The 27,946-nt window shown below is 38.2% G+C and overlaps 1 protein-coding gene across 4 annotated transcripts in view; it reads left to right on the top strand.

The window, feature by feature from the left end:
• The window catches only part of IKZF3 (IKAROS family zinc finger 3), a 90,219-nt gene that overhangs the window by 9,076 nt on the left and 53,197 nt on the right, over nucleotides 1–27,946 (top strand). For 2 of the 4 annotated variants that reach the window (XM_043904431.1, XM_043904433.1), the window contains exons 2-3: nucleotides 12,974–13,027; nucleotides 15,020–15,118. In XM_043904431.1, coding sequence (XP_043760366.1) covers nucleotides 12,974–13,027; nucleotides 15,020–15,118 — 153 coding nt within the window. Of the gene's footprint in view, nucleotides 1–12,973; nucleotides 13,028–15,016; nucleotides 15,119–27,946 lie in introns of all 4 variants that reach the window. The other 2 variants (XM_043904430.1, XM_043904432.1) reach the window with 1 other exon arrangement.

Below are 27,946 nucleotides of genomic sequence, written 5' to 3'. Positions count from 1 at the left end.
GGTGGTCATGTAGAGGGGGAGGGGCTAACATAAGAGAAACAGCATGGTGAGACAAATAAAAAAACCAACAGAGTGTGGTGTAACAGAATTCAGAGAGAGTGAACAGCTATGTTCACTGTTGCTGGAAAATCAAGTAAAGTGGGGCCAAATAGTGTGGGCTGGTTTGGGGCAACGTAGAACTTGCTAGTGACCTTAACAGAAGTGGTTTTTGTGGAGTTGTGGGGATGGAAACCAGACTGAGATGGTTAAAGCAGGAATGGGACTAGAAGTAGAATCACTGGGTACAGTTCATAGTCTCCAGAAGTTTAGCTGGGAAGTGAAGCAGAGAAATAAATGGGGCTATTGCTGGAGAGAAGCATAGATATGGATCAAGAGATTTTATTTGCTTGTTTTTGTTTTCCAAAGATGAATGACACAAATTATCTGTAGCCTAAGCTTAGTGAAAAAAGAAAAAAATCAAAGATCAGAATTGAAACAAATCTTGAAATCTCAATCCTCAGGAAAATTTGATTGGAGAATTAGCTATCACTGAAAATATCTTCATATTTAGGTGGTACATAACATGTAAATAAATTTCCTCACCGTAAGAACTTTTACATGGTGCCCATTCAGAGGATGGTTGATATAGATACAGTCCATAAAGACTATAGAAAACTCATGAAAATCTCCCCAAATTCAAATGTTTTTTAAAAGAGAGAAGATACTGCTATAATTGCATTTTTAAGGTTTGGGCTCTTTTTTGGCTGAACTGTGTGGCTTGTAGGATCTTAGTTCTCTGACCAGGGATTGAACCCAGAATCTCAACAGTGACAGTGCCAAATCCTAACCACTGGACATCCAGGAACTCCTTTGGTATTTCAGATATTTGAAAATGATTGTGTTCAATAGATTTATTTTTAATTAAGGAATAATTTATACAATGAGGTATACGTTTCTTACATATACAGGTTGATTAATTTTTATCTATATGCATTCCTTCAAAGTCAAGATAGGAAACATTTTATACCAGAAACATAGCATTTAAATCAATTATACTTCAGTAAAATAAAATTTAGAAAAAGATACAGGACATTTGCATCACTCCAGAAGATTCCCTTTGTGCCCATTTACAAAACCTCCCTTTACACCAAGTAAAAAGGGTTTCTCAGATGGCACTAGTAGTAAAGAACCCTCCTTCCAATGCAGGAGACATAAGTGAGGTGGGTTTAATCTCTGGGTCAGAAAGATCCCCTGAAGGAGGGCATGGCAACCCGGTTCAGTATTCTTGCCTGGAGATTCTCCATGGACACAGGAGCCTGATGGGCTACAGTTTGTAGGATTGCAAAAAGTCGGACATGACTGAAGTGACTGAGCATGCATGCCAAGTAAAGCACTGTTCAGACTTCTGTAACCATAGATCAGTTTTCTTGTTCTTGAATTTTGCATAAATCATACAGTAGGTACTTTTTGGGTATCTGGTTTCTTCAAACATACCTTTGAGATTCATCCATATTGTTACATTTATTAATAGTTCATTCTTTTCTATTACTGAGTAGTATGAATATACAACTTGTTTATTCATTGTACTGTTGATGGACATTTGATTTGTTTCCATTGTTGATCTATATGGTGAATATTCTTGTACATGTCTTTTGGTGGACATATACATTCATTTCTCTTGGATATATATCTAGGACTAGCATTTCTAGGCCATAGTGTGGGTGTGTTCTTAGTTCTGATGCATACTGCCAAACAGTTTCTGAAGTGGTTGGACTTGTTACCCTCTCACTGGTCATCCCCAGTTGTTCCACATCTTGTCAACACTTGCTGTTGTCAGACTTTTAAATTTTAGCTATTCTGTTGGGTGTGTAGTGGTGTTTCATTGTGGTTTTAATTTGTATTTTCCTGATGAATAATGATGTTGAGTACCTTTTTGTATGTTTATTGGCTATTTGCATATTCTTTTTCTTGAAGTGCTATAAGTCTTCTGTACATTTTTTAAAAATTGGATTGTTTATATTTTTCTTATTGATTTTGTAGGCATTTAAAATTTAGAAACATGAACTTCATCAGATGTATATTGCAAATATTTTCTCTGGGTCTGTAACTTGCTTATTTATTTTCTTCATCTATGGTAAACAGAATTCTTAATTTTAATGAAGACTAAATTATTTTTTTTTCCTTTTGGGATTAATGGAACCTTATGTCCTGCTTAAAAAGTCTTTGCCTATCCAAGGCCATGAAAATATTCTCCTATAGTTTTCTCTAGAAATTTGTTTGTTTTAGCTTTCACATTTAAGTCTGTCACCCATCTTCAATTGATATTCTGTTTTTAACTTCAGTTATTTTATAACCAACTAGGCATTTTACAGTTACAAAATGAAAATCTTACTTGCATATGTTGGATTCAATCATTTTAGCACAGACAATTTTTAAAAGTATCAATGACATGAAATGCTCATTCTTCCTTTTCTCTCTGCGTGTTTGTCAGCACCTGATATCCATGGTAAAATATAAGTATATTTTTCTACAGCTTTAGAGTAACTGACCTTTCAAGGAAAATAACACTAGATATTGAATTTGCTGTTTAGGACCTGTGCCCTGCAGTCTATAATTTCTTCACATTTAATCTAAGGAAAATGGTATATTTTGTTAAAAAAAAAAAAAGAAGGTAATGTGGGCTGTATTGATCTGATGTTCTTAGAGAAATATTCTTGATGTCTCTTAACCTTTACCTTGGTCCAGAGAGGAAGGAAAGGTAGGATTTCATGGCTGGAGAGACTATTCTCATTTTAAGGTATGCCCCCCCCTTTTATCAGTGTTTTTTTGTTTTTTTTTTGTTTTGTTTTTTTTTTTGGGTTATGTCATACATTGATATGAATCAGCCATAGATTTACACTTATTCCCCATCCCGATCCCCCCTCCCACCTCCCTCTCCACCCGATTCCTCTGGGTCTTCCCAGTGTACCAGGCCCGAGCACTTGTCTCATGCATCCCACCTGGGCTGGTGATCTGTTTCACCATAGATAGTATACATGCTGTTCTTTTGAAACATCCCACCCTCACCTTCTCCCACAGAGTTCAAAAGTCTGTTCTGTATTTCTGTGTCTCTTTTTCTGTTTTGCATATAGGGTTATCGTTACCATCTTTCTAAATTCTGCCCCCCCCTTTTAATATCTTCCTTTCCTCTCACTTGAGGTATTTGAAATTAATTGGGTCTAAAATGTCTTCTAGTTCTGACCTTCTTCCAATATTTATAATCTATATAGGAAAGCACCTTAAAACATTATTTAAATTCTTTAAAAAAAAGGTTGAAACTCAAGAGAGGGATCCTGCTTCTCTTCATAATGTGCCACTGACATTGTACCTTTGGACAATTACATGACTTTATATTTTTTGTCATTCTTTTGTCTTAAATTTTGTTTGTAAAATGGGAAGAATAATAAATGCCATTGCACCTGTTTATTTTCCAGAGATGCTGTGAGATAATATGAAGTCTCATTTGCACTCCTTGGCTTAGTGCTTGATGCCACATATTTGGAGGACCATAGGCAAACAAAACCAGGTTCAGAAGAAAGCTCTCACCATGGTTAGGAAACTGAGTGGTAGCATTTGTGTAATAATTTATTCTGGATGTTCCTAGAAAGCTGAACTAGGACCTGAAATGGATAGTTCAGGAAATTTTGAGTTCCACTGTATTTAAGGAGGAACTTTTTAAACCATTAGAATTTTTCTGAAAAGGAAAAGTATAACTTCTGTATTCTTGGAAGTGTCTAAGCAGAGACTTCATAATCCACATAGTTGGATATTGGAGAAAATTTAAATATCAAGTGGCAGGGAAAGAAGAGATAAGGTAGGTAAGATATCTACTTCAATTCCAACGTTTCTAATTTCATTTTATAAGGATCATTTTGTAGTCCGTGACTCAGTTTCCAAAGCTTTTTGTCAAAAAGTAAAAGTGGACATTTTAAATTTAAGAAAGAGGTATGGGGATAGAGAAATCAGTTTATTGTTCTGAAGGTAAAGGGAAATGCTGACTCTCAGAGACAACTTTCTGGCTGCTGTCAGGCACCAGTGCTGAGGACAGCTGGCAGACTCAGTGCGGGGCTCTTTCTGAGACTGACGTTTTGCTCTCCTTTAACTTCTACGCTATGCTGGAAAGACAGACCGGCAAGTGGATATCTGATCTCTGAAATTAAGAATAGAATTATATTAGCTGGTATTCTTTTTTTTTTTTTTTAACTTTTATTTTGTATTGGAGCATAGCCAGTTAACAGTGTTGTGATAGTTTCAAGAGAACATTGGAGGGACTCAGCCATACATATACATGTATCCATTCTCCCACAAAGTCCCCTTCCAACCAGGTTGCCACATAACATTGAGCAGAGTTCCATGTTTATTAGTGGATATCCTTTACTGAATGATAATTACTTAAAGTAACAAACTGAAAACAAGTTTATAATCATTCAAATTAAAAATATGGTTGCATGTTTTGTTGCTAATGTAAATATTTGATTTTGTTCATATTATTCACGTGTGAATTTTGATGAAATCTCAATTAACCAGATCCTTACCATTTTCAACTTTAAATTTTATTTGTAATCTACCCCTTTTCATTTTGTAGCACATAAAATGCTAGAATCTCAGAGAAAAATCTTGGTGTATTTAATAAAAATTCTAACTCATGAAATTTTTTAAACAGCATCTTTGTCAAAGAGAGAATCTGAAGGAGTAAAAACAAATTTGAAATTGTCATCTCTCAGCAGGCATATGATGAGGCTTGTTTTCAATTCTGGTAGAAAACAATTTGAGATTGCTAATAAAGCTTTGAATTTGTAGAGTGCTTGGAAAACTACAAAAGAAATAACCTTTAACTTTAACAGTCCAATATATTTGTGAACTCTATCAGTTACAGAAGCTATGTATCTTTTATAAGATTTATTGTTTATGTTGTCTTTGTCTGGTTTTGGTATCAGGGTGATGGTGGCCTTATAGAATGAGTTTGGAAGTGTTCCTTTCTCTGCAGATTTTTAAAAGAGTTTTAGAAGGATAGGCATTAGCTCTTCTCTAAACGTTTGATAGAATTCTCCTGTGAAGCCATCTGGTCCTGGGCTTTTGTTTTTTGGGAGATTTTTGATCACATCTTCAATTTCAGTGCTTGTAATTGGGTTGTTCATAATTTCTATTTATTCCTGGTCCAGTCTTGGAAGATTGAACTTTTCTAAGAATCTGTCCATAAGATTTATTGTTTAAGAGGTAAAATGTCATTGGAAAACATAGTACAACACCAATGTCAATGGAAAACAGTAATTATTTAATTAAAAAATATGTCAGGAGATTATTTAGTTATGGCAAGAGCAGGAGGGAAATTGCTATCAAGGAGTGTTAAGTAGGGATGGTAATTTTGGCTTCTAAATGAGGTAAGGAAAATGATTTTATCTAATGATACAAAAATTCTCATGTACATGCTGAGTTTATTTTGTATGCACATATATAAGTACTTTATATTTGGTTGCACTGGGTCTCTGTTGCTTTTGCTCAGCTATCTCTACTTATGGTGAGTGGGGGACTACTCTTGGTTGTGGTACGTGGGCTTCTCATTGTGGTGGCTTCTCTTGTTGCGGAGCACAAGCTCAGTAGTGGCTCATGAGCCCTAGGGTGTGGGTTCAGTAGTTGTGCCACATGGACTTAGTTGCTCCACAGGATGTGGAATCTCCCCAGACCAGGGACTAAACCTATGTCCCCTGAATTGACAGGCAGATTGTTTTTCCACTGTGCCACCTGGGAAGCCCCATATAGGTACATTTAGAAATATTTTATCTGGATGTTTGGCATCATGTGGGTTTTCTTTTTTAAACATTTGAAGAGTCACGTTAATTTTTTAATCAGTGAAGTTTATAAAGTTCTTTGTATGAAGGTGCTGTCTATATCCTTTACCTTTTTGATTACTGAATTAGTAGGAAGTGCTTTCCCCTGAAATTCCAATTGCAGGAGTTTAGAAAACATTGATAGAATATGATCATTGTTAAGCTGTTTCCTAGTATAATTTCTTTAGAATTTTCATTGATTTAATATTTACACATGGTTTCTTTCCTGACCCAAAGTTTTAATGTTTGCTTTAAATAAACAACTTTGCAGTGACTGATATCCCAAGCGGCAATGAGATATTCTAAAATCTAGAACTGTGCTCTTCAGTAGAACTTTCTACGGGGATGGAAATATTCTTTGTCTATGTTCTCCAATATGAAAGACCCTTAGTTACATGTTCTGTTGAGTACTTGAAATGTGGTTGGGTATCTGAGAAACTAAATTTTTAACTTTAATTAACTTAAATTTAAACTAAAATTGGCACATGTAGCTAGTGGCTATTGTATTGGACAGTGCAGTATTAGTGTTAGTATTAATAGTAGATTTGACCAGGTCTTGGCAAACTTTTTCTAAAAGGTTACCAGATAGTGAATGTTTTTGGCTTTGCAAGTCATATAGTCTCTGTTGCAAGTACTTAACTCTACTCTTGGAATATAGAAGCAGCCGTAGACAACATGGATTTGGCTGTGCTCCAATAAAACTTTATTTATGAACACTGATGTTAGAATTCTACACAATTTTCAAGTTGCATGAAATGCATCTTTCTGATTTTTTTCAACTGTTAAAAAATGTAAAACTCATTCTTAGTTCACAAGTCATACAAAAACAGGCGATAAGCTGTAGTTTGTAGAACCTTGACCTAGAGTATTTATAAGTAGCAAAGATAGAGATGTAAAAGTTCATGTATTTAACAAATATTTATTGGGTGGCTGTCACAATAGATACTATTTTGAGAGCTGAAAATATAGCAAAAAGCAATAAAAATTACAGCCAACATCCATGCTTTCATTAAGTTTACATTCTGGTGGGGTGGGGAGGAGACATTTTAAAAGTGAACAAATAGGGACTTCCCTGGTGGTCCAGTAGCTAAGATTCTGTGCTCCCAACGCAGGGGGCCTGGGTTCAATCCCTGGTCAGGGAACTAGATCCTACCTGCCACAACTGAGAGTTCACATGTCATAACTAAAGATCCTGCATGCTGCAATGAAGATCAAAGGTTCTGCATGTCACAACTAAGAGTTGGCACAGCCAAATGAATAAATACTTTTTAAAAAATGAATAAATATACATCAGGTGGTGAAAATGAAGAAATTGTATGAAAAAAATTTTGTAAAGTAAGAGAAAAAAGTGACAATGAAGGGTGACATCTTATTATAGAGTAGTTAGGTAAAGCTGGTTTGATAAGGTGACTTTTGAGCACACACCTGAATGAAGAAAGGAGGTAGGGCAGGTAGCTATCTGAGGGAAGAGCATTTTGGTCAGAGGGAAGAGTAAAAGCAAAAGTCCTGAGGCAGGAACATGCTTTACCCAATTCAAATGATAGGAGAGATGTAGAAAATTGACAGGAATTATATTTCAACAGAATTAATCCACTTTGGAATTCTTCCATCATTTGCACCATATATATTAATATCAGTAAAGGGAATTAATATTTTTGTCAAAAGAAGTATAGGGACCTTTCCTTCTTAGCTTTCTAGAGCACTTTTTTTTTTTTTTAAAAAATAGTTTAAAACTATATTGACTGCCAACACATTAAAAATACCCAAGTGGACCCCACCATGGAAATTTTTGGAAGTCTTTTTTGGACTGAAGTATGAAGGAATTACAAAATTATCCATTAAAAACTGTAAAACTTTTGCTGCACTTATAAATATTTAATAGGTTTCTGGTCTTCAGGTGGGAATTCCTTTATCATCTATTCACTACTAGACTTCACATTTTTATAAAGATGTTTACATTCAAGAAGGGAAAATACACTTCAGTCTGCTTTGTTCCTGTATTTTAAGTATTTTTTAGCACCTAAGAAGAGCATCCATGTAGCCTGATTATAGATGGTTTTCTTTTTTCTTTTTGGCTATGCCACAGCATGTGGGATCTTTGTTCCCTGACCAGAAATTGAACCTGTGTCCCCTGCAGTGGAAACGTGAGCCTTAACCACTGGACTTCCAGGGAAGTCTTAGATGATTTAAATGTCTCCTTCAAATTTTGAATACTCAGATAGTCAAATCTCCTTTTTTTCTTGGAAACTGTACTCAGTTCCTTCTGGTGTTATTTACACCACACAAAGACTGCTTGAAAAAATATTGAGAGCTATTTAAATGTCACTGTCAGTTTAAAAGGCTCAGGGGACTAGGACCTTTTTTCTTTAGGTCACCAAATCAAAAGCCATCTTGCTCTGTAATAACTAAAAGGTGTTTTCACATGAAGATTGTTCGTGTGAAACGTTTGAGCTACTTTTCTTTCTTTCTTTTTTTTTGTTCAGAATCCCTTTAGTGTGCAGTTAAAAGTTTCACAGTTAGCTGAAGAAAAAAAAAAGCTTTAAAAAAACTCCCACTATCAAACTTACAGAAAAGTTGCAATACAGTACAAAAAACTTTTTTTTTTCCGGAAATTTTGAGATTAAGTTGCTGACATAAAGCCCTATCCACCCTTGACTACTTTAGTGTGTGTTCTACCTTCTCCTACATAACCAGGAAATAACTATCAAAATCAGGAATTAACACTGATATATTACTACAATTTAATCCTCAGACCCCACTCAGATTTCTCCAGTAGCTTCTATAATGCCCTTCACCTCAGGAGAATTCGGCTCAGAATCACATATGCATTTAGTTGTCACATCTCTTCCCTGTCCTTCAGTCTGGAATAGTTCCTCCATTGGTCATGACTTTGACACTTTTGAGAATTACAAGCCAGTTATTTTGTAAATTGTCCCTCAGTTAGAGTTAGTTTTCTCATGGTTAGATTTAGATTGTGCATGTCTGGCAGGTATATCACAGAAGTGAAGCTGTGTTCTTTTCTTTATCAGTGGACACATAATTTTCATTTGTCCCATTACCAATAATGATCACTTTACTCAGTACAGTGCTTGTCTACAAGGTTCTTCACTATATAGTTTCTCTTTTCATCTTTGTAATAATATTTTGAGAAGAAGCATTTTGAAACTATGTAAATTTTCCATTTGTTACTGGACTTTAAATTTATCAACTACTTATTAATGTCAATATGGACTCATGAATTTATGTTTTTTTAATAGGTTATAATCCAATACTATCATTATAATTTTGATGCTCCCTTGTCTCAGATTTGGCCAGTGGGAACCCCTTCAAAATAATTTCCATATCCTTTTAATATATGCTCTTGTTTCTGTGAGCACTTCCTTGCTTTCTGACACAACAAAATGTTTCAGACTCATCTGTACTTTCCCTCCCCCAGTGCTGGAGTCAGCCATTTCTCCAAGGAATATAGTTTCTATGAGTTGAGAATGATACTTAGAAGTTAATATCCGTATTCTGAAAGCTGTTGTGGTGTCTCTGCTCCCAGGGGCTCTCAGTGGACAGAGCTAGAGACCATGTGTGTTATACCATACATATACACACATTTCCATCTATATTTTGTATCAGTTTATATATAGTAGAAGCCATGTGTTCCTGCCGGTACTTCCATTTCCAATATAGGACCACAGGTTTCCATATTTATAACTCCCTTCTCTGACAGAGAAAAACCTGGGTCTCATGATCCTCATTATATTTTTCCTACTTGATCAATCCTCCTTTGTATAAACAGTCATTCACTGCCACTGCCATTTCCTCTTCAGTGAAGATTCTTACCTTGCCTCATTTGGTTTCTGACATTCTGTACTGCAAGCACTGATCTACGTGGATACCCTTTTCAACTATTGGGGTCTGACGGGCTTCCCAGATAGCTCAACTGGTAAAAAAATCTACCTGCAATGCAGGAAACCCGGTTCGATTCCTGGGTCATAAAGATCCCCTGACGAAGGGATAGGCTAACCATTCCAGTATTCTTGGGCTTCCCTGGTGGCTCAGACAGTAAAGAATCCGCCTGCAATGCAGGAGACCTGGGTTGGAAAGATCCCCTGGAGGAGGGCATGGCAATCCACTCCAGTATTCTTGCCTGAAGAATCCCCATGGGCAGAAGAGCCTGGTGGGCTGCAGTCCCTGGGGTCGCAAAGAGTCAGATACAACTGAGCAACTAAGCAGAGCTGCCCTTAATGTGTGGATGCCCTCTTCATCCCGGGCAAGTTCTGACACTTTGCCTTGGGTACTCCCAGAGAAACTCCTCACTGCATTTGGGCTCTTTGGCGCCCCCACTGTCCCTTGTGGGTGCCTTGCTCACCCTGTCTGAAATGAGAGCACCCCCAGGCATAGATGGCCTCTTCTCTATGCTCAGGCTCTGACTCCTCATGCTAGGTCATCCCTTACTTGGATACTTTCTTCATCACTCCAGCCCAGGTAATTCTCCTGCCCTTCTCACCCTGCTTAGGCTCTGACTTGCCAATCTGTCTGCTCTTCATGTAGAATCCTTCCTCATCTCATGCTAAATGTGCACCCCACACAGGCACACTTTTCATACTGGTTGGTCTCCAACAGCCTACCCTGGCCTGTCCCTATTCCTTGTATGGACGTTTCTTTCACCCATCTGGGGTTTTAACACTACGTATTAGGCTGCCCCTTTGCTTATTTTACAAAAGGCTTCCCTGGTGGCTCAGATGGTAAAGAATCTGTCTGCAGTGCAAGAGACCTGGGTTCAATCCCTGGCTAGGAAGATCCCCTTGAGTAGGAAAGCAACCCACTCCAGTATTCTTGCCTGAAGAATTCCATGGACACAGGAGCCTAGTGAGCTACAGTCCATGGGGTCGTAAAGAGTTGGCCATGACTGACTGACTGACTAATGCTTGCTTATTTTAAAAATATTTGTATTCTTCCTGCACTTAGGCTTTGCTGCCAGCATCTAGTGGGTGGTGTGTTAAACTTTTAATATTAGGATAGAATGTAAGTGCAGTGACTGTATTTTTCAAAACAAAAATTGAAATACGTCTGAAATATAGATTATTTGAAATCAGTGGTATCTGGAGCAGTTATGGGTATATGATCCCAAATGACCATTGAAATAAAGAACAAATGGAGAGTTCTGGTAGTAGAGGAGGTTGGTCCTGTTGAACCAACCTTCCAGCAGATAACAATTATAGTTCTGGACAAAATATGAAAAATCTATTACCTGCAGGCATTGGAAAATAATCAAAACCAACCTGTCTTTAAGGCTGTTTTGCTCAAAAGGCAGGTTCCAGTTTTAGCATCTGGGTGACCAAAACTTGAATAGATAATCCACAGTTTTACTGGTTTAAAAAACGTAGCAATCACAAGCAATCATAGGAAACAAACGGGGAAATCCTAGAGTGGAGACGGTAGAGAGGGCCTTTTGTGTATAAACGCTCTAGCTGGACCAAATCTTTAGCTAATCCTTGAACTATACTTGTATGGGTCACACCCCTCGCAGTCCATCTGAGGTGAAAGTAACTGAACAGAGATTTACGCTTCTGCAAGAGTGACCAACTTGTGCCAGTTTTCCTGAGGCTGTGAAAGTTCTGTAGTCTTGGAAAACCTTCACTCCCTGGTATACTGGGACAACTGATTACCCTAGATGCTTCCCACCACAAATGAAACAGAATATGAGTTTAACTACATGCTTTAAAAAGTAAAATAAAGAAAATATCCTATATCCTTCAAAGGAACATAACAGACTTCAGAAATTCTGTAACATATCTTTATAATTTTTAGGGTACAATCCAGAATTCTTAGGTTATTTGAATAAGCAGGAAAATGTGACCCATACTCAAGAGAAAAGGAAGTCATAGGTGACTAACCCCAAAATGATATAGATATTAGAATTGGAGGACAAGGTTCTTAAACAAGTGTAATAATTATACTCAGATGCAAAGGAAAATGTGCTTGTAATGAATTAACAAATAGGAAATCTAGCAGAGAGACTATGTGTAGTGTGCTCAGTCACGCAATCGTGTCTGACTTTTTGCGACCCCATGGACTGTAGCCCACAAGGCTTCTCTGTCCATGGGATTCTCCAGGCAAGAGTACTGGAGTGGGTTGCCATTTCCTACTCTAGAGAGAGACTATAAAAAAGATCAAAATAGAATTCTAGAACTAAAAATTACAGTATCTGAAATATAAAACTCACTGGATAGGCTTGATAGCACATTAAGATGACAGAAGAAAGGATAATGAAGTTTCATTAATGAAAGTATTCAATCTGAGCAACAGAGAAAAGAACTTTAAGGGGAAAAGAACAGGACCTCAAGAAAATGTAGGAATATGAAAAAATCTAACGTGCATGTAGATGAAGTCCTTGAAGAAAAAGGGCAAAAGAATGGAGGAAAAAGGAATTTGAAGAAATAATAGCTGAAAAATTATCAGGTTTGGTGAAAAACACAATGTTACAGATAAGGAGTTCAGTGGACCCATGTGAGATAAATGCAGATAAAATCACACCTAGGCATATAGCAGTTAAACTGCTAAAGACTAGGGAGAAAATCGAAAGCATTCATAGAAAAAGAATATATAAAGGAAAACAATGATAGAAAATATTCTTCTCATCAAAAGCAATAGAGGATAAGAAGATAATGGAATGCCATCTTTAAAGTAACAGAAGAAAACTATCAACCCATAATTCTGTCAAGTAAAAATATCCTTTAAAATTTAAGGCAAAATAAAGATATTTCCAAATAAATGGAAAGTTGAGAAAAGTTGTCATTCATACAGTTGCATTAGTAGATGTGCTGAAGAAAGATCTTTAGACTGAAGCAAGACAATACCAGATAGGAACTCAGGTCTTTATGAAAAAATACAAGAACTAGAATAAATGCAGAATAGTAATTTTTTCCTCTTAATTTCTTTAAAATATAATTTCTGCATGGATTCTTTTATTCTCCTTGAGACACTTTTTAGGAAGGATGTAGAGAATAGTCCTGCTCTGAAGAGGAAATCAGCAGCTAAGTCTTCCAAAGTGGTATCCTTATTAAATTTAGAATGCTCAGATCTGAAAAAAATTTACTCTAAAAAGCTAATATTTATAATCCTTTTCGTTTCAGATATAAAACCAAATGTGGAACTGAAGAGCACTCAAGAGCAGTCTGTGCCCACAGGTAACAACATCAGGTCTTTCCTCTCTAAAAATATACCTTTACTGAATAATTCAAATGAAGAGGAATATTCTGATTGCAATAAAAATGCTATGGAAATGTGTTGTGGAAAAAATGAAATTGTGTCTTCCTGACAAAAAAATAATGCATCTGTTTAGATCATATAAGTTATTTGACATCACAGTGCCAAACCACCCCACTCAATATTTATTTTTTCACTGTTTTTTTTATTTTCTTTAAAAATTTTTTCAGCTGACTGATTTGAATTAAGACAGCTTTTGTTGAACAATATCACAGCTTATAAAATTTGTGCTTTTCATTCAGGAAGAGTGGTCAGCAAACTTTTTTTGTAAAGAGCCGGAGAATAAATATTTTATTTATTTGTGGGCCGTATATGGTCTCTGTTGTGTATTCTTCTTTATATTTTTTACAATCTTTAAAACTGTAAAACTACCTCCTGGGTCTATATATTGATAAAAACAGGCCATGGCTAGATTTGGCCTTAGGCCATGATTTGCTGACCCTTGCTCCATAATAAACTATAAAAACTTAAAATAATCTATTTCATAAAAATAAATTCTGTGTTTTCTCTAATGGTATACTCACTTTGTTTGAATCAAAGCTTTTGCTATATTACAAAATTTATCACACAGGTGTCTTTATTTTACTCCAAGTTTGTAACCTTATGTTTTAATTGAACATGTACCTCATATCAGTTGTTCAGACGTGCACTGTATATCTATCATTTCAGTCTTGAGAAAAGAAAACTATTGTTTAGAGCAGTGTCTTAGTGTCTAAGAGTATATGATATGCAGAAATGAGAAACTTTGCCTGATTCCATGACGACTACATTTTCAGGACCTCTTAGTCATATATCTTGTGTGATATGTTTCCATTTTACTCCTGTATTCCAGTAAAATGTCCTGTTCCACATGTTCAGTCATGCTTGCAGCAGAAAGGAAGCCACTGCAGAGTTTCCATCTCCTCTCCTATTTCAACCCCTCCTTAGTGCTGCAGAATTCAGTGTTTTTGACTATTTGTTGCATATAGTAGGTTCTCAGCAAATATTTTTTTGAATATTGGGAAGAAGTTTGATGGCAAGTGGGTCTTTTCTGTTCATTTCTTTTGTTATCATTTTTTAATTAAACTACCGTGTTTATATGTGAAAAAATTCCAGCTATGTCCTGCCTTCTTCCTTACTTCTGTTATTATTGATATTTATTGTAAAAAATTGTGTTTTTGTTAAACTTAATTATTAGCAAGTTTGTTGTTTATTTAACCATGCTTTTATCATATCTACTGCCTTTTACTTAGGAACTCCCATAGCACTTTGTATTTCCCTTAATCTCTTGTCCGAATCTACATTTTAGACTTATCTCTTGTCTGAATCTTGCATTGTATTTGTGGGTTTGTTTTATCTACATCTGTAAATTATCAGCTCTTTGAATACAGGAATTATGACCTATTCATATCTGTAGCCTTGTCAACATTTAGTAAATGTTTGAAGAAATAAAAGAGTTTGGGGGCCAATATGCTCTCCACAAAATTATATTTATAATGTGAACAGAAAGGGGAAATGCAATTTGGTATACAGAAGCTTATAGGCTTCCTCTCAGGAAAGCATCTTTCCCAAATTGAGTTTTGCCAGTAGTCTCAGGCTCAATATTTCTCATCACTATATGTTAATATTCTTAGTCTTAACATCTTACTCAATATCCTGAAATACACCAAAGAAGAGAGAATTTCTATCCAGAAGGAACTTGAGTGGAATTTAAAGTGAAAGAACTATTCAAGAAAATGATGTCTAATTGAAAGGCAAATAAACCTTGGGCATATTTCTAAAATTTCACATATATCTTGCTTGGGTGTATGTGAAAGGATATTGTCTATCACTTAGGGATTGGATAAAGCTGAAATGGGAGGCTTACTTAATACAGGTTTATAAAAATCCTTTAAAGTTACTTCATAGTTAAAATTCTTTTTATCTCCTAGAAGGTTCAGAGCTTTTGAATGACTACGATTTAACCAAAGCTCATGAAACAGAAAATGTGGATGGTACAGAAGGCCCAGCCAATGAGGATGAAGACATAGGAGGTGAGCCATAGTGTACAGACCAGAACTAAAGAGATGGTTGAGGCTCACTATGGAGAAGAAATCAAGAAAACTTACATATGTGGATTGAATTGGGAGGAATTCAGTTTTATTCACTTTATAAATATTTGCATTTAATAATTTGCTGTAGGATATCAGCAGATTTTGAGAAGTTAAGGTGTTTATTCAGTGTTCAAGCTATAATAACTTCATTTTTAAATTTTTTAAAATTACTTTTATTGGGGTATAACAGCAAAAGAGACACAGATGTGAAGAACAAACTTTTGGACTCTGTGGGAGAAGGCGAGGCTGGGATGATTTGAGAGAATAGCATTGAAACATGTATATTATGTGTGAAATAGATTGCCAGATTCGATGCATGAGACAGGGTGCTCAGGGCTGGTGCACTGGGATGACCCTGAGGGATGGGATGGGGAGGGAGGTGGGAGGGAGGGTCAGGATGGAGAACACATGTACACCCATGCTGACTCACGTGAATGTATGGCAAAAACCACCACAATATTGTAAAGTAATTAGCCTCCAATTAAAATAAATTTAAAAAAAAGAAAAAAAACTACTTTTATTGGGATATAGTTAATTTACAATGTTGTATTAGTTTCTACTGTACAGCAAAGTGAATCAGTTAAATATAAATATATATTTACTCTTTTAGATTCTTTTCCCATATAAGTCATTGCAGAGTATTTAGTAGAGTTCCCTGTGCTAACAGTAGGTTCTTATTAGTTATCTATTTTATATATAGTAGTGTGCATATGTAAATCTCAATCTCCCAATTTATCCCTCCCCTCCTTCCCCCTCAGTAACCATAAGTTTGTTTTCTATGTTTGTGACTCTATTTCTGATTTGTAAATAAATTCATTTGTAACATTTTTAAGATTCCACATATAAGTGATATCATATGATATTTGTCTTTCTATCTGACTTATTTCACTCAGTATGACAATCTCCAGGTCCATCCATGTTGTTGCAAATGGCATTATTTCATTCCTTTTTATGGCTGAGTAATATTCCATTGTATATATGCACCATATCTTCTTTATTCATTCATCTGTGATGGTCATTTAGCTTGCTTCCATGTCCTGACTATTGTAAATAGTGCTGCAATGAACTTTGGGTTTTGTGTATCTTTACAATTTATGGTTTTCTCTGAGTATATGCCTGGGAATGAGATTGCTATATCATATGGTAGCTATATTTTTTGTTTTTTTGAGGAACTTCCATACTCTTTTCCATAGTGACTGTACCAATTTATATTCCCACCAATAGCATAAGAGGTATCCCTTTTTTCCACACCTTCTCTAGCATTTATTGTTTGTAGGTTTTTTGATGATGGCCATTCTGACCAGTGTGAGGTGGTACCTTATTGTAGTTTTGATTTGCGTTTCTCTAATAATCAGTGATGTTGAGCATCTCTTCATGTGCTTTTTTGGTCATCTGTATGTCTTCTTTGGAGAAATGTCTACGTAGATCTTTAGCCCTTATTTTGATTGAATTAATTGCTTTTTTGATATTGAGCTGCATGAGCTGTTTGTATATATTGGAGATTAATCTCTTGTTGGTCACTTTGCAAATACTTTTCCCATTCTGTTGGTTGTCTTTTCATATTTCATTTTTTAAATAACATGTTTGTTTTACTCTTTTCTGTTATTAAAGTAATACATGTTCATGATAGAAAGTTTGTCTACGATGTTTTCTGCTAGTTCTCTAGGTACCAACTAGTCATCCAACAATTCAATTCAATTCTTATGCTTATTTCTAGAATTATCACAGAACTCGTAGAACTCAGTCCCACAAGACTGCCCTCACTCAGACTTCAGTTGAAAGTTCCAGGTCCCCAGGTTACCTGCCCTTCTGTCCAACTTGACTACAAATTTAGGATTCCCCACACCACCCTCCCTTCAGGTTTGATCCTTTGCTAGAAATGACTCACAGAACTTAGGAAAACACTTTACATACAATTACTGGTTTATCATAAAGAACACAACTCAGGAATAGCCAAATGGAAGAGGTACATAGGGCAAGCTATGGGGTGGGGAGTGCAAAGCTTCCATGCCCTCTCTAGGCAAACCACCCTCTCAACAGCTTGATGTCATCACCAGACACTCTCTGAATCTTAACAGTTCAAAAGTATTATAGAGCTCAATCTCCAGTTCCCTTCCTGGAGGTTGGTGGGTGACATTGAAAGTTCCAGTCCTCTAATCACTTGGTGCTTCTGGTGACCAACCCATCCTTAGGCTATTTAGGGGCTGCAACCTAAGTTACTTCAGTAGCATAAACTCAGGTGTTATTGAAAGGGGCTTGTTATGAATAACAAAAGACATTCTTATCACTCAGGGAATTCCAAGGGTTTTAGGAACTTCAAATAGATGGGGAAACAATGGAAACAGTGAGAGAATTTATTTGGGGGGGGCTCCAAAATCACTGCAGATGGTGACTGCAGCCATGAAATTAAAAGACGCTTGCTCCTTGAAAGAAAAGTTATGACCAACCTAGACTGCCTACTAAAAACAGAGACGTTACTTTGCCAACAAAGGTCCATCTAGTCAAAGCTATGGTTTTCCAGTAGTCATGTACAGATGTGATAGTTGGACTATAAAGAAAGCTGAGCACGGAAGAATTGATGCTTTTGAACTGTGGTGCTGGAGAAGGCTCTTGAGAGTCCCTTGGGCAGCTAGGAGATCCAACCAACCCATCCTAAAGGAAATCAGTCCTGAATATTTATTAGAAGGACTGATGCTGAAGCTGAAATTCCAATACTTTGGCCACCTCATGCAAAGAGCTGACTCATTTGAAAAGACCCTGATGCTGGGAAAGATTGAAGGCAGGAGGAGAAGGGGATGACAGAGGATGAGATGGTTGGATGGCATCACCGACTCAATGGACATGAGTTTGAGTAAACTCTGGGAGTTGGTGATGGACAGGGAGGCCTGGTGTGCTGCAGTCCAGGGGTCCCAAAGAGACAGACATGACTGAGTGACTTAACTCAACTGAACTAGGAATTTCATACCAGGAACCTGGGACAAAGACCAAGTGTATATTTTGTCACCCTCTCTAATCTTTTATAGCAAAAGCATCATATAAGTTGAAAGATACTGGTACATCACTAGAGTCACATTCAGTCATTAATTAGTCTAGTCCATCATCATATCATATGAAAATGTCTTCAAGGGTGAGACCACTCAGATTTGTGTGCTTCCGTTTGATCTTGTCAAGTCCCAAAGGCACAAGTAGTCTCAGCAATACATGGTTTCATCTTTTCAAGCATCTGGTGTAATTGAGCTAAAGTGAAAGTTGCTCAGTTGAGTCCGACTCTTTGTGACCCCATGGTCTGTAGCCTGCCAGGCTCCTCTGTCCATGGAATTCTCCAGGCTAGAATACTGGAGTGAGTTACCTTCTCCAGGGGATCTTCCCAACCCAGGTATTGAACCCAGCTCTCCCGCATTGCAGGTGGATTCTTTACCTTCTGAGCCACCAGGGAAGCCCACAATTGAGCTAAAAGATAGTAGTATTCCCTTGCTCTGAGCCTCTGTTGAGATTGTAATATGATATTAGATTTCCTTTGTTTGCATAGCCCATTGATTCATTCCTTTACCCTGAACTACTGTTCTTCCTTCTCTCCATTTATTTATACCTAAACTTTTCCACATTTGGAAGGAACTTTAGATTTAGCAACTGTGCTGTTCTAGATTTCAGGCAACATACTAGTGTAGTAAGTGCCTCCCCTTCAGTTCATTTCTATTCATATAGGGTAGAATTACTTAGCTGCATAACTACTGGGCTATTTTTTTTTTTTTAACCACCAGGCAATAGCTACTTTCAAGTGTTAACCTTGATTTTGTCAAATAGAATGAAGGCACTACTTGCCCTGCCAGGCCTCTAGGAATTCTGACATAAAGGTGTAAAACTGTAGTTAACAATTTCTTGCCTAGGAATCATCCCTGTTTCTGGCACTTGTAGTCACATCCCTGGTCCTGTCACCACAGGGCATCAGATTGGAAAGAGAAAATTGAGGTATATGGAGAAGAAAACAAAAATTATATTTATCATACCAAGGTCCTCTCTCCTTGGAAAGAATTATATAGTCAGACCATCATCTTCCTCTCATGAAAAAAATTGCATAGTCATACCAGCAGCCTCTCACCACCCTCTCTTCCCCTGAAAAACAGAGGAATCCATCTAGTGGGAACAATGCTGCCTTAGATCCTATTATGTTGAGTGTCTTTTTTTAATGTTTTAATTTATTAAAATTTTTTTGTTGTGGTAAAAGTCGCATAATATAAAACATACTACTTTAACCATATTTAATTATACAGTTTAGTAGCACCAAGTGCATTCACATTGTTGTGCAACTCTCACCATCATCCATCTCCTGAATTTTTTACCTTCATAAATTGAGACTCTGTCCCCATTAAATACTAACTCCCCGTTCCCCCTCCCCACCCTCTACCCCCCAGCCCCTTCTGTCTCCCAGTGTACTATCTGACTCCATGAATTTGACTATTCTAGGTGTCTTGTGTAGATGGAATCAAATAGTATTTGTCTGCACCTGATGTATATTGGAATGCATTTTAAGGTCAACTTAAAAAATTAGTATATATCCTACAAACAGATTGTACCTTCTTTTTTTTTTTAACTCTTGAAAACACGTTAACCAACCCTTCATGCCTCCATCTCCCCCGTTTTAAACAAGGAGTATTTCAAATGCTTGTTCCAATTTTCTATGAAACTTATTCTGAGAAGAATCTCTCTGACTGCTCATTATTTGGCATTATGAGCTGTAAAGTGTGTTCCTTTCTCTGATAAAATGTGCTTTGATGATCCAAATGGGTTCAATATCTTCTATTCTGATTCTTTTATAGTACTTGGACTCTTTGCATCTACCACCAGATAAGCATAACTCAGTATGAGTCAATGTCTATTGTGTCAAAACCCATTTGTAGCCCTACTGGGTCTACTGACAGTGGTTCAGTGTAATCCACTTGCCAGCTATGCGTGGGGTCTTCCCCCTGAGGAATCCCCCCATAGCCATCTGCAGCCTCTGTTTCTCTTATTGGCATACTGAACCATTCTTATTGGCATTTTGAGCCTCAAAGAGTGCAAAAGGAATATGTCCTGATTCAGCCCTCTGCACTACTTTGGTCCCCAAATGTCTATTCATTTCATGGACCCAGGTTGCCATCTCAAGCTAATATACCACAATATCCATGAATGACTGATCATCATCTAGTCTGGAAGGAGGTTCTTCTGTTGAACATCAACCTGTCCTACTTTAATGTACTCTCCAGTTTCCATAGTGATTTCTGTAGGGTTCTACTCCATGTGGGCATCCCTTTAATAGGCTAGATTTCTATTGCCTTCTGCCTATCAATATGGCCAGGTCATTGACCATCACTCATGAGTCAGGTAAAAACCAAAACATAGAGGCTTTCATTATTGTTCAATTCTTCCATCACTGCTAGGAAAGCAGCATGTAATTCATCCCACCAAACTGATTTGTTTTTACCTTCTTCAATCAGAAGATTGAAGAAGGTCTTTCAAATAGGATATTGGCTATTTACCTTGGACTGCCATCCATACATCAAGCAGACCTTTGCTGGTCAGTCAAGAGCTGTTTGGGCTTCCCAAGTGGTGCTAGTGGTAAAGAATCTTATGATACAGGAGTCATAAGAGACTTGGGTTCAATCCCTGGGTCTGGAACATCTCCTGGAGTAGGTATTGGCAGCCCACTCCAGTATTCTTGCCTGGAAAATTCCTTGAACAGAAGAGCCTAGCGGGGGGCCGCAAAGAGTCAGACACAACTGAGCGACTGAACATAAGAACTGTTTATGGGGGAAAGAGACTCACAGACATAGAGAACAAATTAATGGTTGCTGGGGTTGGGGCAGGGAGAGGATGCTGGGAAGGGATAGTTTGGGATGGACCTGTATACTCTGCTATATTTAAAGTGGATAACCAACAGGGACCTACTGTATAGCACATGGAACTCTGCTCAATGTTATGTGGCAGGTTGGATGGGAGGGGAGTTTGGGGGAGAATGGATACATGTATATGTATGACTGAGTCCCTTTGCTGTCCACCTGAAACTATCACAACATTGTTAATTGGCTATACCCCAATAAAAAATAAAAAGCTTTTAAAAAAGAGCAGTTTATAGGGCACTGTCCAAGTGATGATAGAATCTGGCAGCTCCTTACACAGTTCCAAAGTCAGTCCTAGTAGAAAAGAGGCTCCCTGCTTGTATCTCCAGCTTGCATTCTCTTGTAGCATAATCCTGTGTAAGCCATTTCCATTTTCTTTTGAAACTCTTCTGGGCATTGCCCTCCTCATTAGAGCATTTTTTCTGACACCATCTAAGATACCATGGGTATTTCAGATATTGAGATTATTGTTTGTCCTGCAGTCATTGGGGCAGTTTCAATTAATGTCTGATATAAGCCTACTACTTGCCCCTCAAGTAGAAATTCTCTATTCCGTCATCGCCATAGTCATCACTAGGAAGCACTCCCAGATTTTTGCCATAAGCCCCAATCTGTGCTCCACATAGAACTATTGCATAGAATTTGTCCATGCCAGTGCTCCAGCTTCTCTTCTACCCTGTGTGGACTTGGGCAATCTTATTCATCCTCATTTAGCATGTCCAATTAAAATTACTTGAAGGATAGATTTTCATGCCTCCTGTTCTACAAAAGAGTTCCCTGGTCAGACACAGCAACCATTCCCATAATACATTCAGGTAAAAGAGATGCAATCACTTAGGACATACCAGTTTTCCTCCAAACTTTCACCTTAATACATCAACCCTTATATTCTTTTTTTTTAAAAAATTGAAGTATAGTTGATTTACAATGTTCTGTTAGTTTCTGGTATACAGCAAAGTGATTCAGGTGTACATGTGGTTGTTCAGTCGCCCAGTCATGTCCGACTCTTTGCAACTCCATGGACTGCAGCATGTTAGGCCTCTCTGTCCCTCACCATCTCTTGAAGTTTGCCTAAGTTCATGTGCATTGCATTGGTGATGCCATCCAGCCATCTCATCCTCTGACGCCCTCTTCTCCTTCTGCCCTGAATCTTTCCCAGCATCAGGGACTTTTCCAATGAGTCCACTGTAAATCACATCAGATGACCAAAATACTGGAGTTTGAGCTTCAGCATCAGTCCTTCCAATAAGTATTCAGGGTTGATTTCCCTTAAGATTGACTGGTTTGATCTTGCTGTCCATGGGACTCTCAGGAGTCTTCTCCAGCACCACGGTTCGAAGGCATCAATTCTTTGGTACTCCACCTTCTTTACGGTCCAGGTCTCACAACCATATGTGACCACTGGGAAGACCATAGCCTTGACAATATGGACCTTTGTCAGCAGAGTAATGACTGTCTAGGTTTGTCATAGCTTTCCTGTCAAGAAGCTAATGTCTTCTGATTTCATGACTGCAGTCACTGTCCGCAGTGATTTTAGAGCCTAAGAAGAGGACGTTTGTCACTACTTCTATCTTTTCCCCCTCTATTTGCATGAAGAAATGGGGCTGGATACCATGATCTTAGTTTTTTTAATATTTAGATTTAAGCTGGCTCTTTCACACTCCTCCTTCACCCTCATCAAGAGGCTCTTCACTTTCTGCCATTAGAGTGATATCATCTGCATATCTGAGGTTGTTGATGTTGCTCCCACCCATCTTGATTCCAGCTTTTAACTCATCTCGCCTGTTATTTCTCATGCTGTGCTCAGCGTTTAGATTAAACAAACAGGGTAACAGCAGACAGCCCTGTTGAACTCCTTTCTCAATCTTGAACCAGTCAGTTGTTTCATACAGGATTCTAACTCTTGCTTCTTGACCCATATACAGGTTTCTCAGGAGACAGATAAGATGGTCTGGTATTCTGGTATTCAGTTTTGCATATATATATATGTATACATATATATATATACACATACTATTTTTCATGTTCTTTTCCATTATGATTTATACAAGATATTGAATATAGTTCTCTATGACTTTGTTGTTTATCTATTTTATATATAGTAGTTTGTATCTGCTAATCCCAAATTCCTAATTTATTTCTCCCTCAGCTCCCTTCCCCTTTGGTAACCTATAAGTTTGTTTTCTAAGTCTATGAGTCTGTTTCCATTTCATAAATAAGTTCATTTGTGTCACATGTTAGATTCCACATATAAGTGATATCATATGATATTTGTCTTCTCCTGTCTGACTTACTTCACTTAGTATGACAGTCTCTAGGTCCATCCATGTTACCTCAAATGGCATTATTTCACTTCTGTTTTATGTCTGAGGCTGGTGACTCAGTGGTAAAGAATCTACCTGCCCTTGCAGGAGACGTGGGTTCGATTCCTGGGTGGGGAAGATTCCCTGGAGAAGGAAATGGCAACCCACTACAGTGTTCTTGCCTGGGAAATCCGAGGGACAGAGGAGTCTGGCAGGCTACAGTCCATAAGATTGTAAAAGAGTTGGACACGGCTTAGCAACTACACAATAATAACAAGTGTCCTCTTGTATATATATATACCACATCTTCTTTATACATTCATCAATCGATGGATATTTAGGTTGCTTCAGTATCTTGGCTGTTGTAGATAGTGCTGCAGTGAACACTGGGGTGCACGTATCTTTTTGAACTGTAGTTTTGTCTGGATATATGCCCAGGAGTGGGATTGCTGGATCATATGACAGCTCTATTTTTAGTTTTTTGAGGAACCTCCTTACTGTTTTCCATAGTAACTGCACCAATTTACATTCCCACCAACAGTGTTGGAGGGTTCTCTTTTCTCCACACCCTCCCCAGCATTTATTATTTGTAGACTTTTTCATTAAGGCCATTCTGATCAGTGTGAGGTGGAACCTCATTGTAGTTTTGATTTGCATTTCTCTAATAATTAGTGATTTTGAACATCTTATAATGTGCCTGTTGGCCTACTGGCATGTATGTTTTCTTTGGAGAAATGTCTATTTAGGTCTTCATCCCAATTTTTTAAATTACAACTCTAAGTTAGCCTCTTCCACTTTTACAATTTTAGGTTAATTTTACAGTATTAGGTAAGGGAGATGTTTCCCAATCACACATAATATCCATTCTTATAAAACATTCAGGTAAAGGAGGCACAATTTCTCCAAATAAAACCTGTTTAAAACATCCCAATTTTCATATAAACCACCACCTTAATCCTGTCAACCCTTACATTTCTATATTCTCTCAATCTAATTGAAGCCCTCTTTAGGGCTCCACTAACAAGTTCAGGTACCATATTGCTTGAGGTACCCATGTCATGGAGTTCCAGAAACTTTTCTTCTCCTCTCTCCTGACTGGCAGAAGACTTTGGGTCCCTAAGTGACAGATTGAGCTGGGGACCCTGGCTCTTTTGTTATGACAGAGATTAATCTGCCTGACTGTTGCCCTAGATGATTTCAGATCAGATTTCTCACTACAATCTTTACCTTCTGGTTTTTACACTGGAGTGAATAGAGTAGACTTTGTTGTCATTTAGTCATTGAGTCATGTCTGACTCTTTGGGGCCCTTTAAAGTAGGGGAACTAGCAGGGGGTCCCTTTGGTCCACCCAGCCTTCCATAAGACTGACTTTCCAGGGATAACCAGCCCTTGTTGTCATTCAGTCGCTAAGTCGTGTCCGACTCTTTGCAACCCCATGGACTGCAGCACATCAGGCTTCCCCATCCTTCACTATCTCCGAGTTGCTCAAATTCAAGTCCATTGAGTCAGTGATGCTATCTAACCATCTCATCCTCTGCTGCCCCCTTCTCCTCCTGCCCTCAATCTTTCCCAACATCAGGGTCTTTTCCAATGAGTCAGCTCTTCGCATCAGGTGGCCAAGTATTGGAACTTCAGTTTCAGCATCAGTCCTTCCAGTGGATATTCAGGGCTGATTTCCTTTAGAACTGACTTGCAGTCCAAGGGACTCTCATGAGTCTTCTCCAGCACCACAATTTGAAAGCATCAATTCTTCAGCGTTCAGCCTTCTTTATGGTTCATCTCTCACATCCGTACGTGATTACTAGAAAAACCATGGCTTTGACTATATGGGTCTTTGTCAGCAAAGAGATGTCTCTTCTTTCTAGTATGCTGTCCAGGTTTGTCATAGCTTTCCTTCCAAGGAGCAAGTGTCTTTTAATTTCATGACTGCAGTCACCATGTACAATGATTTTGGAGCCCAGGAAAATAAAATCTGTCACTGCTTCCATTATTTCCCCTTCTGTTTGCCATGAAGTGATGGGACAAGATGCCTTCATCCTAGTTTTTTGAATGTTGAGTTTTAAGCCAACTTTTTCCACTCTCCTCTTTGACCCTCATTGAGAGGCTCTCTAGTTCCTCTACACTTTCAGCCATTGGAGTGGTATCATCTACATATCTGAGGTTGTTGATAATTCTCTCAGCAGTCTTGATTCCAACTTGTGCTTCATCCAGCCTGGCATTTTGCATTATGTACTCTGCATATAAGTTAAATAAGCAAGGTGACAATATACAGCCTTGTCATACTCCTTTCCCAGTTTTGAACCAGTCAGTTCTTCCATGTCTGATTCTGACTATTGCTTCTTGACTCACATACAGGCTTCTTAGGAGACAGGTGAGGTGGTCTGGTATTCCCATCTCTTTAAGAATTTTCCACAGTTTGTTGTGGTCCACACTGTCAGAGGCTTTAGTGTAGACAATGAAGCAAAAGTAGATGCTTTCTGTAATTCTCTTGCATTTTCTATGATCCAACAGACGTTGGCAATTTGATCTCTGGTTCCTCTGCCTTTTCTAAATCCAGCTTGTACATCTGGAATTTCTTGGTTCATGAAGCCTAGCTTGAAGGATTTTGAGAATAACCTTGCTAGCATGTGAAATGAGTACAACTGTATGGTAGTTTGAACACTTTTTAGCATTGCTCTTCTTTGGGACTGGAATGAAAATTGACCTTTCCCAGTCCTGTGGCCACTGCTGAGTTTTCCAAATTTGTTGACATATTGAGTGTAGCACTTTAAGAGCATCGTCTTTTAGTATTTGAAACAGCTCAGCTGGAGTTCTTAAGGCCCACTTGACTTCACACTCCAGAATGTCTGGGTCTTGGTGAGTGATCACACCATCGTGGTTATCCAAGTCGTTAAGACATTTTTTGTATAACTTTTCTGTGTATTCTTGCCACCTCTTCTTAATCTCTTCTGTTTCTGTTAGAGATAGCAAAGGACTTGGCCAAGAGCATGCTTTTCATATACAAACTAACCAAGTCCTGAGTCTGTACCCCCCAACTACTATCTCCTTATCTAAATCTCATGAACTCAACTAATATTTCCCTTGCCTGGAATCAATCCAGGGCCAAGTACCAGACAACTAGAGACCATTTGTCACAAAGCCTGCTGTAAGTATTCAAACCAACCAGTCCTTAACTGTTTATCCTGCCTGCCTTGCCTTTTCTCAGAAAGTCCAATGAAGGCTCTTAGCCTAAGATTTTCATTGCTCTTTTCTGTATTCTGACTGGCACTGGCACTTTCCCCTGTGGCCCTGTTTGTTATGTGGTGACCCCTTCTATGGCTCACGTGAGTGTAATAAACTTCTTCTTTCCAGGCCTCATTCTCATCTCCTTCTGTGGCTGCAGTAACTTTACCATGTGCATGCTTATGAGGTAGGAGATAGATGGGGTCCAGGTTAGACATTTACAACTGGCCTCCTGTTTGCATTTCATGGGGCAGGAAGAAGTGGGCTTCAGGCTGGATACTTACAATTAGCCTCCTGTTTGCATTTCCTGAGGCAAGAGATGGGTGGGCTCTAGTTAAAGCATTTACAATCAGCCTCCTGTTTGCCCTCCAAAATGCAAGTAACAGAAGAAACAGGGTAAATAGCCAGTCTTTGTCTCTTGTAAAAACCTTAAGATAATAGTCATGGCAAGGACAAAGAGGGGCAAAACCCCATTTGGGTGAAAGAGTAAGGGATCTCAGCAACCCCCCCCCGCCCCCACACTTTGGTACAACAGAGACACTACACATGCGCAGAAAGGCTCCTTGGGGTCAAAAATCAGGGGTTAATGCCAGGCCATAATGAGTCTTGCTTTTCCAAGAAGGCTTCACTTCCAGATTCATCTTGGCTAAGGGTGCTTGCACACCTCAGGGGAGAGTCCTAAGACAAATTAACTGGTGGGCTGGTGGGAGGGGACAAAAAAAGATGGTTGGCCTAAGGGAAGACAAAGACCTGAAAAACTGCCCCCTTATAAAGAATTTAAACTTCCCAAAGGTGCAGTTCTCTCTGTGAGTTCACCTGTGTGCCTTTCTGCATGTACTTTCCTTTTTAATAAACTTATTGCTTTACTCTTCACCTTCTACCTCCTCACCTGAATTTGTTCTTGACTAGGCAGACAAAGACTAGGGACTCAGACCCTAACTGCTGACCGCTGTGGTCCAGTGGTTAGGACTCCTGGTCTGGGAAACTGAGACCTTGCTTCTAGCTGCTGCTTACTGCTACTTGCTGCAAGCTGCCACTTACTGCTGTATATGTTTGAAATCAATCAGAACACCCACTTAATCCACAGCATTTACTATGACCTGGGTAATAGGCATATTCAGTGAGGGACTGTCTTGGTTGTCATAAAGTCAGTCTCATCTGGCTTACATATGAAACATACCAGCTGCTTCATCTGGGTTGTTCTACTTGGCACTTGCAGAGGGAATTGGATGGTCCTCTTTCTCAGGGTAAGCAGACCTTATGGTGACTTTTATCCAGTCCACCAGGCTGACCATTTCTTCATGGAAAACATGCTGTGTGTCTGGGTCTTGTGTAACCATCTGCAGTTGTTTCATAGTGAGCGGTGG

The sequence above is a fragment of the Cervus elaphus genome, chromosome 5 (assembly GCF_910594005.1).
Source record: "Cervus elaphus chromosome 5, mCerEla1.1, whole genome shotgun sequence".
Taxonomy (NCBI): Eukaryota; Metazoa; Chordata; class Mammalia; order Artiodactyla; family Cervidae; genus Cervus; species Cervus elaphus.
This window is presented reverse-complemented; position numbering and strand designations above follow the sequence as displayed.